This window comes from Hippocampus guttulatus, chromosome 20 (assembly GCF_054856545.1).
Source record: "Hippocampus guttulatus isolate MCC_2025c chromosome 20, RoL_Hgut_1.0, whole genome shotgun sequence".
NCBI lineage: Eukaryota > Metazoa > Chordata > Actinopteri > Syngnathiformes > Syngnathidae > Hippocampus > Hippocampus guttulatus.
The window spans coordinates 1,054,106-1,066,110 of NC_141280.1; the positions used below are offsets into that span (position 1 = coordinate 1,054,106).

The 12,005-nt window shown below is 51.9% G+C and overlaps 1 protein-coding gene across 2 annotated transcripts in view; it reads right to left on the minus strand.

Annotated features, from left to right (window-relative positions):
• LOC147187381 (collagen alpha-1(XII) chain-like) overlaps nucleotides 1–12,005 on the minus strand; it is a 56,452-nt gene that overhangs the window by 36,744 nt on the left and 7,703 nt on the right. For both annotated transcript variants that reach the window (XM_086101168.1, XM_086101167.1), the window contains exons 7-15: nucleotides 11,738–11,905; nucleotides 10,353–10,526; nucleotides 9,969–10,259; nucleotides 8,911–9,513; nucleotides 7,562–7,840; nucleotides 7,206–7,481; nucleotides 2,989–3,258; nucleotides 1,704–1,970; nucleotides 163–355 (exon numbers count right to left, since the gene is read on the minus strand). In XM_086101168.1, the coding sequence (XP_085957294.1) occupies nucleotides 163–355; nucleotides 1,704–1,970; nucleotides 2,989–3,258; nucleotides 7,206–7,481; nucleotides 7,562–7,840; nucleotides 8,911–9,513; nucleotides 9,969–10,259; nucleotides 10,353–10,526; nucleotides 11,738–11,905 (2,521 nt within the window). The remainder of the gene's footprint in view (nucleotides 1–162; nucleotides 356–1,703; nucleotides 1,971–2,988; nucleotides 3,259–7,205; nucleotides 7,482–7,561; nucleotides 7,841–8,910; nucleotides 9,514–9,968; nucleotides 10,260–10,352; nucleotides 10,527–11,737; nucleotides 11,906–12,005) is intronic.

The window sequence follows — 12,005 nt, forward strand, 5'->3', positions numbered from 1 at the left end:
GCGTTTACGACGGTTGCCATGGCTTTGAGCGCACGCCCTGGATGGTGCAGAGAGTGCTTTTGCGGGCTTTTGTCAAAGCGGCCAGCCTGGGAACTCGTGAGTTTGTCTCCTGTACCGCTCCGAGCGGTCGGCTTGCGAATGCTAACGCTTCGATGGGCTCACCTGAGCTCCTCCAGAACCACCGTGTTGTCGAAGGGGCCCACCCGCAACTCGTCCAGGTTGATATCGTCCCCCGCGGGGTGGAAGGTCACCTTGTAGCCCCGAACCTCCCCGGGCGCCGGATCCCACGACACCCTGAAACTGGTCCTGGTGGGCTCTGAGGTCTGGAGGTTCCTCGGAGCCTTGTAAGGCGACACTGGAACACAAGAACGCATTTGGCGCCGCATCAAGACACTTGACGTCCAATGGGCGCTCAGCGAGGAAGTGTGTCACGCTATTGCTCTGCGCGCTGGATCGTTCGCCGATGCTAATTTTTGGTTGGCGGGTCTCGGACATTTCGCATTATTCGTTAGCATTAGGCGAGCAGAATTTGATTCGACAAAATGTATTGTTTTGACATACGTGTCGAGAAGCGAGTCGGTTGAGGATTCCCAACTCCATTTGCGGCCAACAAGTGTCTTTACATTTACAAGACGTGTTTTGATTAATTGAGAGCGTGCGGCAGACGTAAAGCTGGCGGCGTCCTCAAAGAGTGAGCGAGTCCACCGTTGCCATTTCTCGACAAGGACTGAGTGAGAACAAGTCAGTACGAGACGGTTCCTCGCTACGTTGGCGGCGTGTCGAAACGGCGTCGGCTGTGCTCAACCTCATTGACAAACTCGATGAGATGAGTCACAAATGTTCACGGCAACCTCGTTAGCAACCTTGAAGGTAATCTGAGGACACCCGGGAAGGGAATTGTTCATTTTTCTCACGAGTCTGTAGAAGTGGCGGAGTCAACAACTTCTGCCAGCACAATTCAATGCGGGAAGGAAAAGTGCATTTGGATTTTGCGGGAAGGAACGGGGGGGGGGGGGGCATTTGACAAAGTTGTAAACGTCCACATTGTGCACATCACTTTAAAGGGCTCATTTCATCGCTTGGATTCCTCATTTCCTTCTTTCTTTATTGATGGAACCTTTAGTGCTCCGGCCAGGTAAGACAAAATTGAGAACAGACTCCGCTTCGCAATGACGACCTGGCAGCAGACAGCGCAGTCAAACGAGACAAAAGAAAGGCAAATCCAAACAAATGCGCTGGCAACAAATGGAGATGCGAAATGTGCAAAACATTCAAACTCTGCATTTTTCTATTGGTGGAGCTTGAAAGGCGCATTCGGTCACAAGTACCGCATTCCTGTTTTTTTGTTTACTGTTAGCATGCTAGCCAATGCGGTGCACATCCTCGACGGGAGGGATAATTTTCATATTTAACAGGTGTTTTGTTTCCCCCCCCCCTCATGGATTTCAATGACATTTTTGAGTCTCAGGAAAAGATTTAGAGCCGGCCTGAAAATTCAGTGAATCGCGCCTCCTCGGTTTTCGCGCACAAATTTTCAACTGACGCAAAAGATAGCCCGATCTGTCCCCCGTCCTCGATAGAGCGGTCGCGTTTCCGTGTTGCTCGCGTAAGGGGCTTGTTGACGTTTTTCGCGAACGGCGCTATGTCGTGATGTTTGCGTGCGCGCGGTGACGCTCGCCTGAGGGTGGGAAGGACCAACGTACATGTGCTTCCTACGCCTTGCCTTGCTTTTCCTTCCCCGCGTTTGTAGATGGGATGGACGGAGACGCGGTAGGAGGTGAGAGGTTGCAGCCTCTTCAGGACGCTGGAGGTGACCCCCGCGGGGACCTTGAGGACCACCTCCCTGCCGCCGGCGGCGGGGACGTATTTCAGGCGGTAGTGCAGAACTTTGCCCGGCGCCGCCGCCCACGTCGCTTTCATGGTGCGCTCGGTCTCGTCGCTCACGCGCAGCTGCCGCGCCTCCGCCGACACTGCCGAACAAACGGGCCACAAAACGCTTGAAGGCGCGGCCGAAAAGATGAAACCCCGTCGGACAGAATTCCCGCTTTTCCAAAACCAGTACGAAGCGCACGGCAAATTTCAAGAAGCGAGCGTCTGGGAGTGTGTGACCACGTTTTCCTTTCCTCCAGGAAAAGGTCAATAAAACGCAACGAAGGCTTCCCATAAAGTGCTGAATCCGCAGTTTACAAGAGAAGATTTCAATGGGTCAACGTTTCCGTCCCATCACTTTGTCGTGGCGGAAAGTACGCATCAGCGCGGGCACCGGATGAGTGAAAACGCGCCGGCACTACAAAGTGTTAAGTTTGAGAAGCGTTCACAGAAAGAAGCGACAAGCGCCTGGTCCTGCCGCCTCCTTCAAATCCAAACTGCTGAGTAGCTGGTCAACAGTTTGAAGTTCAACAATTATCAACATTTCCTCATCAATGGTCACTGAATGAATTGTTGCCACGTTCATCCAAATCATCCGATTTCAGCCCGTGTCATTTTTTCTCTGCGGTCCTCCGTGAAAGCAGACTGATGAGCTCGGTGGTTTTTCAAAATACGGCATTCGGGAAACATCTGCTTGTACTTTGGGAAACAATTGCCCCCATGTTTGCCGATTTGCCGACACGTCACAAACTAAACCGGGAACTGAATCATCATCAATTTATAGAAACAAATGAATCAGTGAGAGAAGTCGGGATCCTTTGCAGCATTTGGGTGACTAACAAAAACGTCTTTGGCATGCAGAGTAAGTGCAAAAAAAAAAAAAAAATAATAATACAGATTTTGCAACACAATACACTGAAGCCCTCATGGCTGTTGGGTTGCCTTTAACATGCAAGACGGGGCTCTCAAAATGCCGTCCTCAGGGGCCGCGTCCCTGCATGTTGTCCCTCCCGCACCACACCCCATTCAAATGATCAGCAGGTAAAGATGGAGGAAAGTGGCCTCCGAGGACCGCAGTTTGAAACCCCGGGTGTACAAAATGCGCGGCGGCGTTTTTACCGTCGGTGGTTTCATATCCGGTGAGCGGCTCGCTTTCCTTGCGGTCGTAAACGGCGACCACCGACACCGGGTAGAGTGTCTCGGGGCTCAGGCCGTCCAAGAGCGTGTCCGTTTGGTCCCCTCGGACCATTTTCTCTCCGGACTCTTCGGAATACGCCGACTGCCACTTGACGCGGTACATCCTGACGTTGCCGGGGGCGGCCGTCCACCGCGCCGTGAAACTGCGGTCGGTCACGTCTCGGGTGATCAGGTTTTGAGGAGGGCCCGCTTCTGCAAACACAAAGTCAAGGTGCTCAACAGCCAAACGCAGCTCAGCCTTTGCGCTCTCGCACATTTGGGGTTGGGGAGGGGGGTCATAAATAATTGTGGCATAGGATGTGTACATGTGGTTGAAATGGTGAAACGTTTCCGTCCTGCATCCACTGACAATTAAAAAAAAAAAAAACATTCAAAGACTTTTGAATGACTCCACCTTGCTTGCTCTGCGACTCGATTCCTTTTTCAGACCCAAACCTCACCTCAGGTTTGCCTGCAAAGTTGAGATTTATTTGAGCAGACACACGGCGGCGTTCCCACAGCACCGGTGGAAAGACGGCGCTTGCTTATGATCATCAGCGGCCATGAAATGATTTTGTTTTTCCCGACGCGCCAAGTGAAACACATCTCGGGACGAGTCGTCTCGCTGGGTGGCGTTCCAACGGGATGACACTGAAAATGCTCAAATGGGACAAGGCGCAAAACGAGCAAATAACACATGAAAGATGTCTGGCCCAGAAGAGATGCTCTTTCGTGCCGTGAGTCGTAAATCTAAAGGAAATAAAACATGCCGACTTTCCCATATTCAATCGGGTGGCGGGCTTTTATTTTGACAGGCAGATGCCGCCGCTAGGCCTTGGCCACGGCTTTTGCCATTTTTTATTTTTTTTTATCATCAGCTTCAAATGGCGTTGGGAGCCGCAGACCAGCATCATGTGGAACGCCGCATCGACTCAACATCGCACGGAAGACGTGGCGCTGCTTCTGCCGCCGCCCCCGTAGACGGTTTTTCCAGCATCTAATTCGAGACATCTTTAAATGCCATTAAGGCGGAACGCTCCGCTCTCCTGTTGCAACATTTTCAGAGCGTTTTCTTCATGTTAAAAAAAAAAAAAAAAAAAAAAAAAAAATTCCGAATCAGCTTCAGAATGGGAACCGGGAAAAGGTTTTGTCCATTTGAGGGGTGAAACCGTTGGAATGCTTAAAGGGAGGAATTCAAAGATGGAAATGTTGGATTATTTATACAGTATGTGTGTGTCTGTGTGTGTACAGCCACATGTGTTTGTGTTTTTGTACTACAGCTCAATGAATATCGTTTGCCTTGTTTGCACTTGACTTGTTTGGTCTCACACAAAACGCAGATTCCCAGACAACAAAGACCATTAAAAAAAAAAATTAAAAAATGACTGCGTTTGTTTTGCTTAACGGGTGCGGTTTTTGGCTCCAATTGAGTCGAAGCGGCAAGATTTCAAACAGACTATTAGCCGCGAAGCACAGTTAGCCAGTAGCGGGGAACATTCAGCAGCTAAGTCACATCAGATGTTGTCCTCACAGCGGGAGTTATTTTGTATCTTTTGAGGGGAAATTTGAGTTGAGGAGAAAAAAAAATCGACACCTACAGTCGTGTTGCGTAACTGCTGGATGTGATAAGGCTGTTAAGTGCCCGCAAAGTCTTCGCTAACTACTCCCCCTCGATGGCAAACAAGCTCAAGCGGCGAGCGCACGCCTTGTTTCGAGGTTCTCTTTATTTGGCTCCCTGAGTAGAATTTTTTTTTTTTCGTGGAGCAACAGACAGACTCAAAATATATCCGTCTCAGATTCAGAAATGTTTCATAGTACCCGTTTTTTTTTTTTTGTTTGTTTGTATTGGCAATCCACTGGCAAGTCACAATTTGAAGTTGTGCCCCAGGGCACTGAGCTTTACTGGAATAAAAATACTGATCTTAAATATAAGATATGGCTTGTTTTTGTCTCATTCCATTAATAACGCGTGGCACTTTTTTTTCTCGTCTAGCAGGGTTTTTTTTTTTTTGCCCCAATCAGTTATTGAGGATTTGAAATTTGAGGCCGTGACTATTTATTTACTTATTTGATGTTCTCTCTTGTTGCAGACTTTCACATAGTCCGGGCGGGTCTGGAATGCTTCCCCCTGCGAAAAATGGGGGTGCACTGTCCAAATAACCAGACAAGAACATCGCATATAAAATCTCGGGGCCCATTTGCGGCCTGCTGCACATTTTTATTGGCCTCCTGGACATTCTAATAATAAAACTCAACAGGGCTCCCATGTAAACGCTCAGAGAAAAGGTCATAACGTCGATGCTCATTTATGTTTGCCCGTCTGGGGTGTTTCGCATTATAGGCGAGCAGACTTTCCGGAGATAAAATATGGTTCCTTTGAACATTTTGGTGTTTTAACCGTCTTTGGTTTTGTACGTCTAATTTTTACTCCGAGCGCAGCACATTGGATGGTTGCTTTCTATGTACTCTATACTGTGAATTAAGTTGAGTTGCGTGAGTAAACTGGATTCTTTATCCTCTGTAAAGATCAACCCCCATTTGAGTTCGAGGACACAACCCACTGCGATACGATTGGCTGCTGCACACAGGCATGAAAGAAGAAATTGGCCTTTATACTGCCCCCAGGTGGGCAGAAGGAGCAGCACTACATGCCATGACTTGAACGAGAGATTCTTTTGAACTCTGTCGACTGCCGTCATTACGGTAGCTTTGGATGAAGTCGACTGTTACGAGGATGCTACTTTTCTCATGAATAAAAAAACAGATGGCAACATTTTTGGGGTGGTTTTTGCGGAGGGATGATATTTCCGTTCCTTTCGACGGGGGCTCGATGGTTTTCCCTTGCGAGCGTTGTCGTGGAGCAACTTGGTCTCGGATGTTTAGGCAGCACAATTTCATCTGAATTGGTTTTTCACTTCGCAAAGTCAACACTTTGCGTTTCAGTCCAAACAGCAGGACATCATAATTCCTCATCCTGATCCTAATCCTGACCAAAAAAAAAAAAAAAAATCCTCAATCAACGACGGTTGAGTTTTGCGTGGTGCGTGACGGTGGCAGCGCACCGAGTGAAAAATGGACGAGGGCCCGCCCGTCGGCTCGCAGTGGAAAGATTGCTGGCCTCCTGCGTTGTGTAAACTTGGCCGGCACACTTGTTCCATCTCCCAGCAGACGTTTCAAGAACCTCGACCAACCCGAGATGACGCTGCGCTTTTCTTGTGGGTGGCCCAAGTGTGTGTGTGTGTGTGGGGGGGGGGGGGCAATCGATCTATGTCACTCAAGAGCGAGGAAGGCGCTACTGGCGATTGCATGAGATCATCGCAGATCTGAACAGCTACAGAAAAGCCGAAGCACCGACCGGCGCTTCGCCAGACCTCGATTCCAATCCGATGTTCCGCCACTATGCGGTGTCTCATCGAGACAGAACCACAGCTAGAAATGGAGAACTTGAACCAAAAAACTAGCACCACGATTAATAGTAAACTCTGAATACAACTCAAAGTAGATGTCAAAAGAGGACCGGACTAGAACTAGATCCAGAAAGTGACCTGGGAAAGCACGAGGTCGAACCAAAAATTCATCACAAGCAGAAACCCAGAAGCAGAACCGGCACGAGACTGACGATGTCTCGAATGAGAACTAGAGCCCGAAGCAGGATTCTGGCATTTCTGACTCCCACACCGACGATGACTCAAAACGAGAAACAGCTCTAGACCTCGAAAACAAGGTCACGTTGTTGCGAGCACAACATTCCAAGACGCTCTGTCCCGATTGTGGCTGCACATTTGCACAACCCGCATCCGAGACGTGAGACAGACACCCGCGGGACAACAAAACAACAACAAAACGCGTCTCTTCGCTGCTGCCGATGAACATAAAACACTGCGACTTCGAAGCGGCCGAAACGCAACCCGAAAGTTGAACAAGGGAGCGGATGTGCGTGACATCGGCGTGAGCACCAAACAGACAAGCCAAATGTTAGCAACCACGCTAACGGCAGCGAAGGCGTTCCGGCCGGTGCCGCGATTGGGCGAGAGCCGATCAAGTGTGCCGCGGGGAAAAATTCGGAAACGTAGCGAGGACAACGTGTCGTGACAGTGGTACCTGTGTGCCGTCTAGGGGCGTGGCCTATTGAGCGACATCTCACGTGGCTGCCATCTCACCTTCTTTGGTGGTTCCTTGCGTCTGCAGCGCCGGTCCGGAACCGGATCGGTACTCGGCGTTGACCTCGACCAGGTAGGTGGTCTTCGGCCGAAGCCCCCGCAGCACGAGGGTGGGCTCGTCGCCGACCGTGCTGGCCTCCCGCGCGGCGCCTTCTTGGCTGAGCGGTCGGAAGGTCAAGCGGTAGCGGAGCACGGCTCCTCGCGCCGGCTGCCAGGACACGCGGAAGCTGTCCGTGGTCTCCTGGGACACTCTCACGTTGCGAACCGTACTTTGTTCTGCCAAAGACAGGATCGGATTTCTTTTTTCGATTTTTTTTTTCGACGCGCGAGGCTCCCGAAGCGGGACATCGACGAACCCTCTAAGGTGGTCTCGTAGCCGACCAGGGGCAAACTGTCGCCTCGGTCGTACTGCGCCGAAACGTTGACTTGGTATCGGGTCAGCGGGGTGAGGTAAGGCAGGACGGTGGTCAGCGTGTCCCCGGGGATGGACATGGACACCAAATGGCCGTCGGGAACCTCGGTGGGTCGAAACTGGAGCAGGAAGGAGTCCACGTCGGTGGCGTCCATCTGCCACGAGGTCCGGAAGCTTCTGGAAGTCACCTCGGAAAAGGACAGGTCTCTGGGCTGGACCAGACCTAAAGACCACATCGGGAGAAGGTACAAAGCGCAGAGGGTCGATACGCGTCAGACAACCGAAGTCCCGCGAAACCGATACGGCGGACGTTCGCCCGCACGACTGTCACTTTCGCTGGTGATTTTCAGCAGCTCCGCGGCCACTTGTAATCAAGACGGACTCCCCCGTGCTGGGAAGCCAAAAGTAATGCCAGACATTTGCAAATGTGTCTGCGAGCCATCAAGCATCAAAGGCCGTTTTATTGGCCTCCTGAAACCTCGGCGCACAGCATGCCAACGCGGCGTTGCTAGGCGGACAAACACGCCCGAGAAGAACAACAGACCAACCGGGAGGAAAAAAAAAAAAAAAGACCAAAGCGGAGCAGCTGAAGCCGCGTCGCGAAGACAGATGTCGTAGATCTACACGCGATGCATGTCGACAGACACATGTCCCGCATGCAAGTCAGACATGCGGTCACTGATTTACATTCGCGGCACGTTACTCAAAGCGCTACCGTCAAGAAGTCATCGTCGACGGAATATCATGATACAAAAATGACATAACGTCGGCCGTTGCGAGGAATGCGCGGCTCGCAGAAAAGAAAACTTCTACTTCGCCTTGGAAAAAGTGCAGACGTTGCTTGTCGGAACTTGACGAGCAGATGGCGGCCCGGAGGAATGCTCGTCACGCTCCGTTGTTTATTGCCTCGACGTTCACCCCGCGCACCTGACGGGCAGCTCCAGCCCGAGAAAAGGGGCCGCCGGCGCCGCTTGACCTTCGAGCGACCTTTCCACGCGCTCGCAGGTCAACATGTGGGCAAGACATTAAGCGCGACGGCCGCGCGCGCGCGTTCGCGTTCATACACTCTGGCTTTGTTTTCACCGAGTGGGAATGCTTCCTGGCTGGCAGTCATTAAAAAAAAAATAATAATAATAATAAAAATCAATCATTGATTCTCAGCACAGCGAAAAGATTGAACGAGTCGAGCGAGTGCGGAGATGGGCGTGACGTGCGGCCACTTCCTCGCGGCTTTTAGGTGGCTGTTTTTTTTGGGGGGGGGGACAAGAAGCGGGAGGAAGTAAGATGACTCACGTTTCTTCTGGATGTTGCGAAGCTCTTGCTCGATCCTCAGGCAGATGGACTGCGTGAGCTCCTTGGAGATTCTCTGGAAGGCGTCAAAGTCCTCCACGGTGTACACGTGCGTCTCGGCCGGCGAGTTGGCGATGGCCTCCAGCTCGGAGCGCACGGCGTCCTTCACGCCCACGGCGAAGATCTCCACGTCGGCGTCCCGCAGCTCGGTGGCGGGCCGCCGGAAGGCGTCCGAGGACTTGCCGTCCGTGATGAGGATGGCGACGCGCGGCACGTGGGGCCGGGCGCCTTTGGAGAGCTGGAAGATCCTGTCCCTCACGTACGTCATGGCCTTGCCCGTGTTGGTGGAGCCGCCTCGGTACGGGAACGAGCGCACGCCCTTCAGCACGCCGCTCAGGTCCGAGTGAGTGTTGAGCAGGAACTCGGTGTGCGGGTCGCGGCTGTACTGGACCAAGCTGATCTGGACCTTGTTGGGCCCGATGTCGAAAGTGTTCACCAGCACCTCCAGGAAGGCCCGCACTTTGGCAAAGTTGGCCAGGCCGATACTGTAGGAACCGTCCACCAGGAGAACCACGTCGGCTTGGACGTCCACGCCCAGGGAACACTCTGCAACGGGAAACGCCGCGCCGGCTCGTCATCGGAAGAAATGCGACGCGAAGGCCATTCGCGAATGAAGCTCCAGTCATTTGTTGTGAACATTTCAGTTGCATTGTTCAAACCTCAAATCGTCTTTCCCATTGAAATGGATGCAAATGCTGTTAATCCGTTCGAGCCCTCAATAAACCCAACATTCTTCCTTTTTGGAGTTTGTTTTTTCCACTTGAGCAGAGTATCTGGACCTCCGATTTTCGCTCACAACACAGAGCAAAATAAATAAATAAGTGACTGCTGGGGGGGGGCGTGGAAAATCGGCACTCTGGCTAGTTATGTATGCTGATCACATTTAGATTTGTGTGCTTATCATATTTTTTTGCTAGATTTCCACCCACAATGTGGTACCTTAAAACTTTGTGACCGTCGATCAGTCAAGCGTGTGATGAATCCTGATGAGACGGACTCACCCACGGACACTTTGACCGGCTGAGTCCTCTGGAGGAGCACGGCGGGCTCGCTGGGCGTCAGGCCTTTCAGCGCAAACAGGTTGATCTGGTACTCCGTGTCCGGGCTGAGATCTCGGACCGCCACGGCGGTCTGCGCGCGCCCCACGTACAGCTCGTGACGCTTGCCGCCCACCGTCAAGGGGATCATCTGCACCTTGTAGCCGGAAACGTCGTCGGGCGAGGCGCTCCAGCTCAGCTTCATTGTCTTGGACGACACCTCCTCCACCTCAAGCCTGGAGGCGGGCTCCACTGCTGCCAGGGGGGGGCAATCATAGCGATCGTGAAAATGAAGGATTAAAAGCTTTTTTGTTGTTTGTGTTGTTCAAAAGCAAAAGCAAAACTGACCTTCTTCTCCGCTGACGAGCGAGCTGAGTTGCTCTTCGACCCCGGCGCACACCTGACTGACAACGTCCTTCTGAAGATTGCGGATGTCGCCCGAGGCGGCCATGTTGAAAACGTGACTCCAGTAGGGAGTGGACGCCAGCGTCCTCATTTTACCCTCATCGGCCTGCTGGATGCCTGCCAAGACGACACGCGCTGTCACCACGTGTGTGTGTGTGTGTGTGTGCGCGCGCGTATGTATTCAATTACAAATTCAACAAAAGCATGGCGACCCCTCCAGGAAATGAGGAGTCATCTGGGGAGATTTGCTTTCAAGCAGCGAGTTGCTCAGACCACCTTCTAAGTCTTCTGTTGTCCCAGTCACATCTTGCAAATATCGACAGAATCATTTGAAACGGCTGGACAGACATTTTAGTTATTTGTGTCCGGAAAATTTGAATCTTAATCACCTGGCAAAAAAAAACAAAGAAATATGAAAAAAAAAAAAAAGGGTCAAATCATTTTCGCATTGGAGCCCTCCTTATGAATAAAATGACTGAATGAATGAACGGACTCTTTTGACCTAGAGTTGTGTCCTCAAACTTTTGTCAGCTTTTTTTTTGGGGGGGGGGGCTTCATGGTACAACACCGATGAAAGCGTATTGCGCTACAATGTCAAGTAGTCGGCGTCCGAGCTATCAAAGAGAGCCTGTTGTGTGGGCCCTCAGAATGGCTCGGAGCAGCCGTTCGTTCTCAGCTCCTCAGAGAGTTTTGGCCAAATGAAACTTTCACTGACCAGCGTGTGAGCAATAAACAGCACATTTAACACACCTGCTCCCTATCCACACCTTGCAACAGTGAAAAGACACATGACACCAATTTGGGCTTTTTTCCCCCCTGCGATGCATTCACTTTTTGTTGCCGGTGGTTCACACGCGTCGGCTTCCTCGGAAGGGGGACAGGAAATGCACCCCGACTACTTGACGCCGTCGCAATGTATCATCGCTTGAGTGGTGACAGAATCAAATATTCGAAGAAAAGTGAGAGCTGCACTCACTTTTGTCAGCTACTGGCAAAGGTGCAAACATTCAGGCGGGCTCCTACAATGAGCCTCCGTGGACTGCAAATGCCTTCCTGATTGTTTTCATGTGTGGAAGGGGAAAGGGGGCGGGGGGGGGGGGGCGCTTCAGGTTGTTGTTTTATCTCTTCCAGCTGAAGATGAGCCGAGTGTTTATCTCCGGCCGGTCGCCATGGCAACACGGCCCAGTTGCGCGTCTGCGTCCACTCGGCGTGTGGAAAGTGTGACGGCGCTCGCATTCCTGCGACGGCTCGATAATGCCGAAGGAATCCGAGCGCGGTTGCGCCATCGCAAAGAAGGGGGAAGGCGGCATGCGGCGGCGGCGGCGTACCGACGACAAAGATCTCCACGCCCTGGCTCTTCAGACGCCTGGCCGAACGTTCGGCGGAATCGTCCCAGTCGCCATCGTCAGTGAGGATCAGCGCCACTTTGGGGAAGGACGTCCGCGAGCCCGCCGCCTCGCTCAAGGTGTTGCTCAGCAGGTAGTCCAGCGCCTCGCCTGAATGAGACAAACAACGTCAAATACAAGAAAAAAACACCAACCAGCCCGACGCTTGTGACTTCCAAACGTTTACAAACAGCGACGAGCGTACTCGTCA